At 52.8% G+C, this 15928-nt stretch overlaps 1 protein-coding gene across 3 annotated transcripts in view; it reads right to left on the bottom strand.

Moving 5' to 3' along the window:
- The window catches only part of rarga (retinoic acid receptor gamma a), a 35978-nt gene extending 20573 nt beyond the window's left edge, over window positions 1-15405 (bottom strand). Inside the window, exons 1-2 of one of the 3 annotated variants that reach the window (XM_035521366.2) lie at window positions 15251-15405; window positions 6579-6874 (exon numbers count right to left, since the gene is read on the bottom strand). In XM_035521366.2, the coding sequence (XP_035377259.1) occupies window positions 6579-6735 (157 nt within the window). In that variant the 5' untranslated portion in view covers window positions 6736-6874; window positions 15251-15405. Of the gene's footprint in view, window positions 1-6578; window positions 6875-10010; window positions 10484-14483; window positions 15030-15250 lie in introns of those variants that run through there. The other 2 variants (XM_035521369.2, XM_035521367.2) reach the window with 2 other exon arrangements.
- Between the last annotated feature and the right edge of the window lie 523 nt (window positions 15406-15928).

Below are 15928 nucleotides of genomic sequence, written 5' to 3'. Positions count from 1 at the left end.
GGCCCGTCTGAGGAGCTCCGGATGTTCCCTAATAAACCCGAACGATTTTCCTCTTGTGAGTGCGTCTACACGAGGACCGTGACATACAGATCACTTACTACGGTTTTTGCGTTTTTATTTGTTACATTTTTTCCCTCTCACTTTCGGTCATCACTGGGAAATAAAAATTAAATACCACAAAAATCACTTCCTTTCTTTCCCGTTGGCTCTTTTGGGGATTAAACAAAAAGATCTGACTGGAATTTCCCTGCACCGAATGTAAACATCCCAGTGCAGCAGAAACAGTGCACGACTAGGAGCAGTGGGTGTTGGGAACGTCACGTGTTTATCTTCGTGGATTTGACTCACTGTTCTCCTCTAGCTGTTCAACGCTGTCGCCTTAGTGCACGCTCTTTCTCCGCAGGCGCGCGCACACACTCTCCCGTCTCTAAGCGTTTTGGCGCAGGTCTGCATACCTGGGGGAAAACCAGAACAAGCTGCTTCGCATACTTAATCCACACCGACCTCACAGGGCTGCTGCGTCTGCACCCTTATCCTGTCCTTCCCTGGCCAAGACGAGTGAACTCCACGAGAAACCCCCACAGGGCCACTGACTTTCCCCCAACTCTCCCTCTCTCTCTCGCGCTCTCTCTCTCTTCCATTTTACTTGCCCCTTGTCTCCTTTTTTTGAAAGGCACACTGTCCGCCACCTTTTTCTCGTTCCCCTTCGGCACAGAAAGGCTTGGAAAACAACAAGGACAAAGCCCCCCCCCCCCCCCATACTCATCCAGTCTCTCTTCACCCCCCCTCTCTTTCCCCCCCAAACAGTCCCTGAACTGTGGGGTAAATCCATCTCACTTAGCCGGCCCCGGGTCAGCTGGCCCCGGCAGGCCTGGTTCTCCCCAGCTGCTGAGTGGCGTGGCATTCCGGAGGGGAGGGGGGGGGAGATCGCGTTAGCGTTAACGGGTTTGCGTGAGTGGACGGTTGGGGTAGCTCGGGGACGCGCCAAACTGCCACTGAAGGACTTGGGATGGGTGGAGCGACTGATGACTTCCGTCAGCTCGCTGTCGCCCGTTGTCGCCTGTGTGTGTGTTTACTCTCAAACACAGCAAACAGACTGAAGCCGGTGAAAGACACATGTGCATATTGAGAATAACGCAAAAGGAAACTGCTGCTCCGGCCTTCTTATCTGAGTGTCTCTGAGTTCTGAGTGACTCCACAAAATCGCGCACGGTAACGTCAATTTAATGAAACGTTTCGCCTGTTCTCCAAATAGCTGGCACACTTTCCATGTAGCGAAAATATAACGCAAAATACCTTATACGTCTTAGGTCTAAACTCAACAGTGCAGGACACACCACACTGTGTACGAGCCTCCAACAGCCTGGCCGTTCTCCGAACGGAGAACGTCGGGTCAGTGCGTCCTTAGCCATAGGTTAGGGGTAGGCTAGAGGTAGGTGTTGCACGTGCGTGAATTTGTGTGTATGTGTTTGTGTGTGTAAGGGGGTATTTGTTGCTGAAACATATTGGCAGAAATGAGAGAGACATAGGACACCACATTTCTCTGAGCTGTACAAACACTGACTTACCACAGCTCGGCCAGGGCAGCTTCTGCGCCTGCGCGAGCACACATGCGCACACAAACTTCTCACCAAACACAGAATATATCAGCAGTGTTGTCACCAGCCTTGTTCTGCATGCATGCCAGAAGCATTCCACAAGGTTGCATGTGCATGCGTGTGTATGTGTGCATATGCGGGCCTTAAACATACACGCCGGGGTTTTGTGACGGTGAGCGTTTGAGCCTCTCCTGGCTCCAGACGGTCCTGCCATTGGCGTCGCCACTCCCATAGATCACCTCGTACACGCGGAATGCAGACAGACACATGTTCATCTCTGAAAGAACTCTCATGCTAGTCTCATGGCTCTAGCTGAGCGGTGGACTGTCATGGGAGAATGAGACAGACAGAAAAACAGAGACAGAAACAGACAGAGAGAAAGGGTAACACACAAGGGTAAAACAGACAGACAGACAGAGAGAGAAACACAGAGACAGAGAGAGAGAGAGAGCTGCTCCTGGCTTTTGCTAGCCACAGCGAGGCAGGCGTCATGTGAACAAAAAACCCACAGTCAAACAGTGAAACTCTTCAAAACTTTATCAGTGCTGGCCATCTTTCAAGCAAAATCTCACATGATCTCTCTGTCAAGCTTTCTGTCTCACACTCTCTCTCTCTGTCTCTCTGTCTCTCTCTCTCTTTCTCTCTCTCAGGGGTCTCATGACTTAACTCAAGACATTCAAAAAGGGAAACATACCTTGTGTACAGTTCAAAAGTCTGGCTGGCACACCCCCCACCCTCCCTTAGGACCCACCCAGCGCCCAAGTTCCCTCCCAGATTACAAGACAAGCTCCTTCCCTTCCTGGCTGCCATGGCTTGGCCCTTGACCTGCACATGCCAGGTCCTGTCTGTCGGAAAGTCAAACACTCCTCTCGCTTGCTGCTAGTCTCTTTATATTCATCTGTCATCACGATAAGACACCAGTGGCCTAGTGTACCTCCCTGTACTTAACTACTTCCTCCACCCAACCCCCCGCCCCCCGCGCACCCTCTCTCTTTCGCCGTCTCTCAGGAGGGGCAAGAAGGTGATAGGATGTCCACGGAGGGCCCGGGGAAGCGTGTGGAAAAGCGGAGCATGTGCCGCAGGATTCGATCGTGTCGCAAAAATTCCCTCCGTGATCTTGTAATCCCCTTGCGGTGGGATTGCACGCACCATGCCTGCCTGTTCACTCTCACGCTCGGGCCGCACCAAGTCTCTTCAAAAACAGACAAATGTGCGAGCGTGTGACGAATGTGAAGAAGCCTCACGTCTCTGACGCCGCAGGATGGGGACGGGAACGTGCAGCTGTGAAGACAAGGCTGGCTCCCCCCGGACTGTGCCTCTTTTTCCTGGACTCATCGTACCCCCGGACGAAGCCGAGGGCGTTCGATAGCAGCCGACAGCAACGCGGCCGAATCATCTCGGACGTCACGACTCGATCGCGCCGTTTCCTGTAGTAAAGTTTTTTAGTCAAGACTTTTCGCAAATGCACTGCAGGTCCACGTGCCCCCTTCACGCCGTCCGAAGGCGGGAGGATTTGTTTACGGTAAAAGGCTTTCAGCAAAACTGGTCCGTCTCTACTGAGACTGAAGAGGGCAGAAGACAAAGTGGAGGGGAAGAAGAAAATGATGAAGTTTCCAGAGCTGGAGAATATAAATTGCTCCCATTCCATTTGTCACACACACACACACACACACACACACACACACACACACACAATCATTTGCACGCCATCACAGTTTCACTCATTCACTGTTTGCGCAAACACAAGCACAAACACAAGCCACTGGCTGTAGAGTGCTGGGCTGAAACCCAACGCTTCAAACTGATATTTTTCGCCGTGTTCGTGATCAGAGGCGGGCAGCGTTTGACCGTGTCCGGCGATCTTCTTGCTTCTCAGCAGCCGTTCCCCAGACCACTGCGTTTTCACCATGTTGGATACACAAACAAAACCTTCCCTGAGTGTGTGTGTATGTTCAGGGCAGGAGGATGTGGCCAAGCAGACCGGGTGACGCCGTGGGCTTTTAATTATTCATTTATGCTGTTGAAGCGTAAAAACGTAAAAAAAAGTTTTGTGGTTTGCGCGTGTGTGGTTATAGGTGTGTGTGTGTGTGTGGGTGTTGCGAGTGCAATCTTGCATGCAGATTATTGTGTCTAATAAAGTGGTTATACCCCTTCGATCCTGTGGTGGCAGCCTTTAACAAAATGTCAGGCACTTTATACACACGGCAAGTTGGGACAAGCTGCCCATTCCTCCAACAAACCTGAGCATCACAACCGGCTTTCTCGGAAAAAACAGGCACACCCAACAGTTTAAGAACGCAGAGACTGCCTCGCACAAGCTCCTAGTCAGAGAACAGACCAGAGACCCGCAAGCACGGCACTTCATATCAAAAACATCCGTGCTACACCAAACTTGAGTTATGCTGCACATAGAAGGAAAGTGGAAAAGAAATGAAACAATAAACATGATAGAACATTTGCTCAGAAACCAGTTGAATTCACTGATCAGAGCTGTGTGAGAACTGTCTGGGCATGGGTCCAATATCATAATGAGGATGTGAGATTGACAGCTCTGTGTCTGAGACTCCACCCAGTCGGCTGCATCGCTTAAGCAGAGGCACGCCATGCCACAATCACGGTGGGTGGGGAGATATCAGGATTGGCCGAGCCCACATCGGCGAACCTGATGAGATTTACTCGAGATTATGGACGCCCAATTTACATGGAAATTCTGGAGAAGGAAGGATTCGCTAAGCACATGCACATTCTGTCCCCACAAGGCTGGTGTTGACCTAATTAGAAAGCAATCACGGATCGCGCTTCCCCTGGAGGTTCGGCGTCAGTCCCGTGGGTCCTGGCACGGATGGAGGAGCCTAAAGGCGGGGGGGCGCTGAGGTCCTGCCGGGACTGTCCCGCGCAGGCCACGCGCCGTCCCTTGGCGGCAGGGGTGTCCACACAGCTGCCTGAGCCCGCTAAACCGCTTCCAAAGAACGACGGCCCTCCATACGCCCTGCACGGCTCGATACAACGTAGGTGGCGTTTTCAGGTTCACGCATCGGTTTTATACGCTCCCCCCCCCTCGCTGTGTCTGGGCGTGATGGGCTCGAACCTGTCTGCGCGGTGGCGCACTGCACACGCAACAAAAGCAGGTGTGTGCTCCGTAGGCACATGCACACAAGCCTGAGGAAGAATGTGCAATGCATTCTCCTCGCGCTGGGCCCATTACGAGCTGAGGACTTTTTGCAGTCTAGCCGACAGACTTTGCCAGAGACAAGAGGGCCAGTTAAAGTGAGCAGGGCGGCAGCGGGGGTCAGAGTCACGACTCCCCCCGCCGCCAGCGGCCAAACAGCTCGCCACGCGGCCCTCTTAAAAAACTACTGTCATATGGCAGCCCCGAACGATCAAACTGGGCCCCCGTGGTTCTTGATTCTGGTCCAGGGCTCAGCCCTCTCGGAACGCCGGGCAGGAATGGGACGGCCTGAAAAAGCACTGTACTGAACTGTACTGAACTACAGCGCTGAACTGTTTTCTTTTTTTCCATTCTACTTAAAATGGGTTGTGTTGTCTGCTCTCTCCACTGCCGTGGGGTTGATCCTCGGAGAGAGGGGGCTCACTTCTCCGGCATGGGAAGGCGCGAAGTACGTTTTTCTTCCGCAGTAGAGGGAGACAGAGACGCTCTGTCTGCGTGCACTAGTGAGTTTTCATGGCAGGGTGTGTTCTTGGATTCCGCTACATTAGTGCGTCACCCGCCCCCGGTGCTCGCTCGTGCACGTGCACGCGCGCACACACACACACGCACACGTACACACACACACACACTCACACACACGCACTCACACACACAAACACACACACACGCACACACTCACTCACATACTCACACATGCGCACACACACGCGCACACACGCGTACACACACACACACACACACACACACACACACACATACACACACATACACACACACCTCCCTCTCTTTCTCTCTCTCTGTAAATAAATACCAACAGGATTAAGTTGGCATCAGTGGGGGTATTGATTGACATCTGAAAGGCTTTGGTGTTGTTGAGGCATGTTTGAGAGGGAGAGAGACACCATACCAGGAGACTGTCTGCATATATGTGTGTGTGTGTGTGTGTGTGTGTGTGTGTGTGTGTGTGTGTGTGTGTGTGTGCGTGTGTGTGTCTCATTGTCTTTTACTCAGTTGTTGCCACCCACACCCACAAACTCCCCCGGCAGTCAGATAAGATTTCAAATGATTGTGGCTTGCTGCTCCCCTCTGGCCACTGTATCATTTAGAGAACCCCTTTCTCCTCTGACCCTAAACCAGACACACACTCACACTCATATTCCCGTCAACACACTCCAGCTCCAGAATCCCTTTCTGGGTTCTCTACAACTGTTCAGGAAAAGTTTTCCCATCAAACTTCATCTGTCATGTAGTACAGATTACAAACCCTGTAGTGGTTAAGATTGTCCTTAATCTGGAATGTTCTCACACTATAAAACAAGCAGAAAAAGGAAATCATTTAAAAAAAAAAAAAAAAAAAAAAAAGCTTTTTTTTTTTAAAGCATAAAGGCCAAAGTAGTTTGGCTTAGTTCCCTTCTTCTCCCTCGCTTACTGGCTCAGTGCTCAGTGCAGCAGTGCCCCCTATAACTTTACACACGCAATACACTAATTCAGACAGGTTTTAGTTGATCCGTAAACCCACACAGAGAAAAAGAAAGAGGTTTCACTGCTTTCACTTTCCTTCCGTTTCCATTCCCTTCAGGACGACTCGGCCACATTCCCATTCTCCCAGAGCACGTCCCCATTCTCCCAGGGCACGTTCCCATTCTCCCAGAGCACGTTCCCATTCTCCCAGCGGCCTCTCGCTCTCGTTCATGTGACACACGGACTCTGTGCATAACGATCCACTCACACTGAGTTTTATATAGACTTACAGAGTGAGAGAGAGAGAGAGAGAGAGAGAGAGAGGGAGGGCACATTAGGGGTCTACTCACACAATGCAGCCATCTCTTTGGGAAGGTCCGCCCCAAAACGGCCAAACAGGCTGCTATTGGCCATCAGGTCAAAGGGGGAGTGGCTCCGCATCGAGTTGAAAGCGAAGGGGTAGACGGCCGGCGGGAAGCCGGGCATGTGGCCGCGGTTGGTTGCCATGGCGACGGCGCAGGCCGAGGCTCTGGTTGGCTGGCCCTGTGGTCCCCGCCAAGCTGCCAGGGTGAAGGAGGTTAGTGCACTAGGTACCGGCGGTGCTGATCCGAAGAGCTCCGGTCCAGTCGCTCAGGGCCCAAGAGACCTGTGAGAGAAACCAGCAAATAAACATGCCAGCTTTGATTACATGAGCAACATGAGAGCAATTATAAGACTCATAAAAAAGTTCCACACTAAAGCAGATTAGGGTGAACGCACACGGCTCGCGCGCTGTGCACCAAGCCTGACAAATACTCTACATGCCAAACCATATGCAGGACATCTCTGTGTGTGTGTGTGTGTGTGTGTGTTGGGGGGGGGGGGGGGGGTAGATGACTGAGGTACAAAAAGTGCCAGAAAAATAAGTCAAAGTGGAGAAGCAATGAAAATGAAAGAGGCAAGAAACAGAGGAAAAGAAAATAAGAGAGTGGTTGAGAGAGAGAGAGAGAGAGAGAGAGAGAGAGCAGGAGAGAGGGCTCTGCAGTTTTGAAAGCCATCCAGAATTTTGCACTGCTTTCAGGCTATTCCTTATGATTTAAATCACCAGAACTCCACAAGAAAGAGCCCCTCTGTCTGTGCTGCCAGCTGAGCTCTGCGGCCAAGCTCGGGGCTCCAGACTGGCCTGCACACCCGACTCCCCCGGGGCCCGGGGCCCGGCCGCACACCCCGCTGCTGCAGAGACAGGGAGTCGGGTGGTGGTGGGGCGGGAGGGGCCGAGTGCAGGAGGGCAGGGTTGGGGGTGGTTTGCCACTGGGTGAATCCCTCCGTTGTGCTTTCGTTTCCAAGGGCCGCTGTTTCTGTCCGTTTCTTTACAGCCTTCCCGCGCTCGGTCCACCGAACGATATGCGTGGCTAAAGGTGTGTGCACCCGCACCCGCACCCGCACCCCTAGCACTGGGAAATGCCACCTCTCCCAAGCTTTGCCTTATCCCATTCGAATCTTGCCTCGCCAGAGTGAGTTTACGAGTGGGCGGGTGCCGCCGGCCCGGCCTTTACATGTGGGTTTTTCCTTTTCATTCTTTCCTCCTGTCACAATGAGCCAAACGAATCGGGGCTTTCTGGAAGCGATGTGGGTTTCGCAGTCTGGGGGGAGAGTGGCGGCAGAGCAAAAGTCCCGGTAATGACTCGGACATACGCGGGAGCGGCACGCTCCGGAGAGGGAGCCCGGGCCGGTGCTGGGGCTCGGCCGGAGGCGGCAGCGCGCGCTCCGGGCACCGGGGGGCGCTGCAGGGCACTGGGGCGGCACTTGGGGGGCACCAGAGATGGCTGAGTGCCCAGCAAAGCAACTCCAGCTTTCCGAGGCACACATGAGTATGGCCTCTCTCTACGGCACCCGCACGCACAGTTAACCAGCCCTTACACACACACACACACACACACACACACACACACACACACACTCGCACGCACGCACACACACACACACACACCCGCACCCGCACGCACGCGCACGCACACGCACGCACACACACACACACACACACACACACACACACACACACACACACACACACACACAAAGAAAAACATACAGAAAAGGTACATTTCTCTCCCTCCCTGACACACGCTCAGACAGCCACGGTCACGTGATATTAAAACGACACATGGACTTCATATTCCTATGTGCCCCTCTTAAAAACAAGCTTCAAACATTTCTTTGGTAGTTTTCTTCTCAAGGCCTCCATGTATATGCCTCCCGAAAGTGCGCGCACGCACACACACACACACACACACGCGCGCGCGTGCAAATATACCCTCCCTGCATGTCTTTCGGCTCTTTCTCCTTCAACAGGGCCGGTTAATTACAGCCTACTGCTGCAGGCAGCTTCAAACCACACTAATTTCGAGTTCCATTACAGTAAACTGTTCCACATGTGCAGCCTCAGCTCAGGCGGCCTGGCCACGTCTCAGGAAGGAGCTGCACAGAGAGGCGCCCTCCCCCCCAGCCAGCTACGCCACGGGGCCCTGCCATCTCTCTCTCTCTCTCTCTCTCTCTCTCTCTCTCTCTCTCTGGGTCTGTTTTTCATCCACTCCTTTCTCCTTTTTCCAGCCCCTTTGCCCCCATGCCCCCTTTTCTAACCCCCCCCCTCCCCCCCCCAGGACCTGTCCGTGACCCCGCAGAACTGTTCCATATGTATCAGGTATCATTGCGGCGCCACGGGCTGCGTTCACGCAGGTACGTCGTTGGCAGTGGCGTAGGCTGTCGGGTCGGGGCGAAAGCGCGAGCGTTTCTCCGGCGTTTCCAGCCACCGCGGGGAGAGCACGGCCTCGGGACCGAGCCGGCAGCCGTTGCGTCGTCATTACAAACGGACAATAAGAGGATTGTGTTTTCTTCACATTTCGGTCACAGCCAGGAAATGCCTGCTTTAAATTGAACACAGACGGTACGTCTGCGCACGGTACGTCTGCGCGCCGTAGCTGGAACAGGGAGCTAGGATTAAAACAAGAACCTTACAACAAAGGCCGTGGAAGTAACGACCAGGGATATCCTTATGGCACTCGCCGAGCGTCAGGGTCTGGGCAGGAGCAGAGAGCCGCGTTGGCCCCCTTCACTGGCGACCGGAGGCCATCACAGTTAAACCCGCCGAAATCTGCAGACTTTCCACGTGTCCAGAAACAGAAGCAAAAGAGCATCAGAGGGTAGACAGAGGGAGAGAGCGAGAGCGAGAGCAGACCACATCCAAAAGTCTTTGAAAGAGGGCAAAATAAACAGTGGAAAACAGAAAAGGGGGAAAGCCAGACGGAGTGGTGAGCAGGCGTTTGAAAGCAGAGCTGATTGAGAAGGGATGTGTGCTCAGAGAATTTTCCCAAACACAATAACGAATTAATAAAAAACTTGGCGCCGGTGTGTTTTAATGAGTCACATCAGCCGGCTGGTGTGTGTGGGGTTTTTTTTTTAAGTGCAGGCTGTGCGGGGTTTATGGCGCACATTGCACCCTAGAGTGAGCTCATTCCCCCAACACACTCAGCCTTGTGTCTGGCACAGACCCTCGGGCCTCAGGCTGCACACACACACACACACACACACACACACACACACTCCCATACTCATATATACATGGCATGCACACATAAGCACATACATAAGTACATACACATATGGTCTCTCGTTATGACTATATCCTGACTCCACACATACACACACACTCACACACACACACACACACACACTCACACACACACTCTCACACACACACTCTCACACACACACACACACACACACACACACACAGACCGCTTCACCCTCTCTGGCAGCTTGAGGTGGGCTGGAGGGGCTCTGTAGCAGGCAGCCTTGCTGTTTGTAGGGATTAGCAGGCTGGCTCAGGGACTTCCCACCAACCGCTGGCTTCACCATCTACTCTGCCGCTGGTGCCCCAGCAGAGTTCACTTTTTTTCCAGCAGATCATCAGCCGAGCATGCTGAGGCACTTTTGGCCCCAGAGAGAGAGCAGGAGAGAGAGAGAGAGAGAGAGAGAGAGACAGAGAGATCCTGGCATGGTTGATGGTGCGTTGTGTGTCTATGGTAACGTCAGGGGCACATGATTGACGAGGCAGGCAGGGCTGGGCGGCACGCCCTCTCCTAAAGCTCTGCAAGCTGCCACAGTAAAAGAGCGGATCAGCCTACATCTGGGCAGGGGTGGGGCGGACGGGGTGGAGGGGTGTTGGAGCAGCTCTTTCTCTGGGGATCCAGACCGCTCAGGGGATCAGGTGTCGTCCCTCTCAATTGTGGAGACGATCGGCCATGCCTGTCACCGTGGAAAGTCAAAAACAAGACAGAGGAAAAGCGCACGAGAGTATAAAGGAGAGAAAGACACTGAAGTGTGGTGAGGCGAGGCATAAGAGGAGGAAATAAGAGAGCGAGCCCAGGGCGAGGGTTTCCCCCGCCCCTCAGTCCCGCTGGTTCTTACCCTGGCACGGAGAGCGCGCCAGGACAGCGGTTGACTTCATTTCCTGCCCTGATCTCCATCTGAATCTTTTCATTGGGAACCCACACCCCTATGGAACCCTATGGTGCCTTAACGCTCCTATCGGGTGCTTACCCACAGACCTGGATCGGGTTTTCTGGGGTTGCTCAGAACCAGGAATGGGGCGTGGAGGTCTCGGGGTTTCTGAACATGAAGCCCCGGGCGTTTATTTCCCGGACGGCGACCGAACGAACGAGGATGTTTAGCAGCGAGTGGAAATTAGCAGCGAGCGCATATGGAAAATGGGAATGGGGGAGGGGATATGAGAGAAAGAGAGAGAGAGAGAGAGAGAGAGAGAGAGAGAGAGAGAGCATGAATGCTGTCAACTTACACCTGAGGGCATTTACAGTAATGAAACGGAGTGTATGGTATCAGCGGCCGCAGGGGGAAGAGCGCTCCGATACTTCTTCCCGAGAGGAGGGCTTGTCTGCTCCTGCTCCCTCTGCACACACATGCCTCCCATCTGCTTGGACGAACCCTGCGTGCTCCTTTGCGTAGCACGAAAATGCGTGCAGAGATGGCATTTAATAGGAGAAAATGAAAGAGTCGCCGAAGGACCGTTTACGGCCGTCGATGTTTAAATGGAGTGAACGATATTTCCACCCCGAGTGGAGTATGGGGAACACATGTGCCCAAAGCATGTTTACATTCGCTGCTCTCGTCGGTAAAATAACTCGTCTTATTAAAAAATAAGACGGCAGGGGGTGGGGAATATCACTCCGGCTTTGGGTGCCGATACTTTGCGTGGAAATGCCAGCGGATCCAAACGAGCAAAGGGTCTCGAGTGGAGAATGTGTTCCGTGAAGCAGTCGGCTGTTTGGCTGGAGGCGAAATGGGGTCGGGGCGGTTGAGAGGTGGGTCAGCGCACCCCGTCGCAGGCCCAGGCCGGGGAGCAAAGGCCAGATGTCATTAACGCGCGCGCACGCTTGTGCTTCATTCCCTTTAATCATCTCTTGATTTTTCACCATTTTTTTTTCTTACTCCATCTGCCCGTCATCCTTTCTCCTTCGGCTCCTCCCCCCTCCCCTGTCTGTGCGCTCTCGTTACTAGGGGGACCCGTAGTCTGTGCCAGGACATGGCATTAAAAAAGTAAACCGCTAGACCGGGCTGGCACATAAATCGGGACACAGCGGTTTGCCATCATCCGACGGCCGTCTCTGGAAGAAATACGAATTCCTCGGTCATCGGCCGGGCGAGCCGCAGGACGCCATCGGGCGCCGTGCCTCCTGCCGGGGCACCCTTTCCTTCTACCCAAAATCCCCTGCATTGGCACAGTAAGCACACGAGAGAACAGCCCATCCTGGAGCGATCATTCGAAGTAGCTGAAGAATCAGACGAAGAAGGCCCCCCTCCCCACACCCCCCTAATCGCATGCCTGCGCGAGAGCTTCTGTTTCAGCCGACCTCTGCCCAACACCAACAGCGGTGTCACAACAAGCACTTCTCACCGTAGATCGTCTTTCACCGGTGCAGGGGCGAGACAGGGCCAGCAACCGCATTTAAACGGCACGTCCGCCGAGGCCTCCGTTCGAAAACATTAAAAGCAACGGGCAAAAACAAGTAAAGATGAAGTCAGGATGCCAACGGGCAGAGTTAGCGTTTTGTTTTGAGTGGCACAGTGAAAGATGTGTTCTATTTCCAGGCCACGGAAAATACAACAGAGGGGGTTAGAGAGTGGAGTGGAAAGGGACAGAGAGAAAAAAGTGAGAAATAAAGAGCACTTAGTGATGACTAAAGCCATGACAGCTCTGTTCCATGATGCTGAGCCTCGGTGGAGATGGAGGAATAGAAGAGGGACGAAAGGAAACGCGCCGAGCGGCCGCCTTAAACACCGGCGCAGGGCGGCCGCCTTAAACACCGGCGCAGGGCGGCCGCCTTAAACACCGGCGCAGGCCGGCCGCCTTAAACACCGGCGCAGGTGGAGTAAGGACAAGGAGGGACGCAGCTGGAGCAAGTCAACTTGAGCTTACGGCACTTCGCCACATGTAACGGGTACAGCACAGCAGTCTTACTGAACACATCCCCTGTGAGACAGCCGTTCTGACTGCGGCTACGGTTCCTCACAGTGAGCAGTCAGATAGGAAATTAGACTTGGAGAAACAAATAAGAGGGTTGCTGAGCAAGGCCAGGCATCTCAGAAGAACACGGTTAATTTATTCAGACCATCAAAGGGTAATATAAAGCTCTCAATACAGTAGTTCGGACACAGAGCAGTCACACACACACGCGCACGCACATGGACACACATATATATGCACACACTATACACATTAATAACATCCTTAAAATGCACACAAACAAAAACTTCTAAGCGCAGATGTTCGACTTTTTCACACACACACACACACACACACACACACACACACACACACACACACACCCAGCTTGACACATAAAGCCTTTTAAACATGTGCAGTCAGGGACACACACACACACCTGCAAAAATATATAGGGAAATAGTGATCTGATGGCTTCCTTCATAATTACAGAGTAGAGACAACCCAGCTCTCCTCTTCCCCATCCAGCACTGTCCATTGGACCACCTGTGCGTCTCCACGCAGACACTCACCCTCAGCGGGCCCGAGAGGGGTGATCCCTCCATAAAGGCTGCTCCCCTGAGCCCCACGACCCCCACCCAATGCCCCGCTCTCAAAACCAACTCCCACTCACTAATGCCACAACAAAAAAAAAGCCAACACTCAAAACCAGCCTGACAAAGTAGGGCCGCAATCAAAGCTGAACCCGTGAAACCACAAAGTGAAGGCGCAAATGCTACACGCTCCGGACTGTTTACGGAGCGTATGGGGCGCGTGAGTCACCTCCCTGACACGGGGAATAAATGGACGCGTGCGATTGATGGTGCCGTACTGAATCTGCTGACTCACGATCGCCTGAGGAATCTGCGCTGTCCCGTGAAGCACGGGTGAGAAGCCGCACGGCTCCGCCTCGCAGCTCGAGCCCGGGACAGGGCCGCGGCGGAACGGGAATATCTGGTTTGACGACAATTGTTTCTATTTGTAACAACCCCGCTTTTTTTTTTTTTGCTTTTTTTTTTTTGTCTCTGCTCGTGTAAACTCTGTCAATCACGGAGATGTAAACAGCTCGGAACTGAAAGGGTTTGGCGTGCTGAGCGCATGTGTGTCTGTCTGCGTGTGTGCGATGTGAGCGCGCGCGCGGGGCTCGCTCGCTAGCTTCTGCTGTTTGCGATGTGCTATCCTCCGCGACTCCTCCTTAGTCCAGATTGTTGGATGTGTTAACTAGCATTCCGTCAGACATTAAAAATAAACATGGGATACATTTGTGAAGAGCCTGGGTGAACTTCTAACATTCAGCGCATTAGTATATGACACATGAGTGCAAAGGGGGTGGGGGTGGGGGGCTAAATTACCAGCGAGTTAAAATTCAAACTTGTGATTCTGTATAAACAGACTTGTGAAGAAAAATATTTTCCTTCTGCGCGTTCAGTTAGATAAATGAGCAGGGGGGAAAAAAAGGGCTGAAGTTGGGGAATGAGTGTCCAAAACTCCTAAGGTCATAAATAATAGGGGAATCATTACGAGTCAGCAAACGACATTCATCACTGTAGTTCTCAGCCTCTACCCTGTCCCTTATTAAACTTCATAAATATTACATTATCGGATTTTTTTTTATAACAAGTTATACCCGTGTGTCATTCAGCGCCTCCTTCGCTTCCCCTGCATGTTTTTATTTTTTAAAAAGATTACAACAGCGTCTGGAACAACAGTACCGTACCTGTGCAGGACGAGATCGTCAGGTGACATCAAAGTCCTAGCGTCACCACATGCCTCTACCTCAGCGCGCCGTGCAGTGCTGCGAGACGAGTACTGTGTAATGGGACTCTGGTGCCGCGGACCCTGCTCACCTAGCCAGGCATACAGTCGACATTACCAGGTCGACAACACCGGGCTTAGCCGAGCTTCACAGGCGCGCCTTAGTCACCGGGCTTCAGGCAAACGTGCGTCGGCGCGATGGCTGCTCAGGTGCTGCCGTTCTCACGCGCAGGACGGAGCCCTTCACAGCCAATGCAAACACTTCAAGCGCGAGAGGATCGCCTTTACGCACACGTGTGACCAAGCCTCTGGGCTCATGCGTACGTCGTTCCTTTGTTGACAGATGTTTTAAAACGAAACCATTTGTGGCGACTCCTACTATCATTCGCGGGGATAAATGCACCCTCGGTGATGCAAACGTGCACAGACGCGCGGCAGAAGTAAAAGGGTAGAAAGGCGAAGTTGCGCGGGGACCGGCTCCAGCCGACGGAAGCTGTGACCAGATTTCTCTCCTCTCAACCTCTGTCTTCAATTAAGACTGTCAGCGATATCTGTTCAGTTTCGTTCAAAAGCCTCTACACTCGCCTTTCTCAAGTTCGCCCTCTCGCAGAAGAAAGGAGAGAGGAAGTCGAGGAGGGGGGTGGGGGGGTGTAGAGAGGGGGGGGGGGTAAAAAGGAGGGAAAACAAATGAAGACAGTGTTTGGAAAGTTTCCTAAGAGCCAAACTCACCCACTCCGGCGCAGCTTCGGCAAGCCAGAGACTTTCGCAGCTTGTCCGGGCCAACGCGCGCGGGGAGAGGAGAGGACGCACGCACTCTCGCCGATCACCACAGTGCGTTCGCTTGCAGAGGCACACCAGCAACCAACTCATTTCTGTCTTTCTTTCTTCCTCTCCCTCCCTCCCTCCCTCGTTTTCCCTCCCTCTTTCCACAGGCGCACACTCTGCGTCTCTCGCTACGAAATAATTACGCTCTCTGATTCATAAACGCTAAGGGTCATGTGACCCAACACTTAAAAAACATACTTTTTCTCGATAAAATGCCTAAAGGGAAGATAATGAGACATAGAAAGCTCACATTTCTGTTTTTAAGTCTCCCTCTCTCTCTCTCTCTCTCTCTCACTCTCTCGCGCTGCTTCCTTTCTGATCACTTTTTCTTATCTACCTCTCCCGTTTTCTTCATTTCATTCGTCCCTTGTTGAAGAGACTGACAAACACAGAACACTGAGTGGTTTTAGAATGGCAATAAGGAACTAATTTAGGACTGCCGGACGCAGTCGGAGCTGGCAGAAAGCTCAGAGAGTTCCTCCCTCCCCCTTCACACGAGTCTAACAGTGTTGAAGAACACCAGCTACAAAACCCATATCCTGTAGAAGAAACCAAGGGTTTAAAGTGTTGGGTGTACCATGA

The sequence above is a fragment of the Electrophorus electricus genome, chromosome 21, assembly GCF_041902795.1.
Source record: "Electrophorus electricus isolate QZ-2024a chromosome 21, ASM4190279v1, whole genome shotgun sequence".
NCBI lineage: Eukaryota > Metazoa > Chordata > Actinopteri > Gymnotiformes > Gymnotidae > Electrophorus > Electrophorus electricus.
The sequence above is the reverse complement of the archived record's forward strand: the minus strand, read 5'-3'. Positions and strand labels throughout refer to the sequence as shown.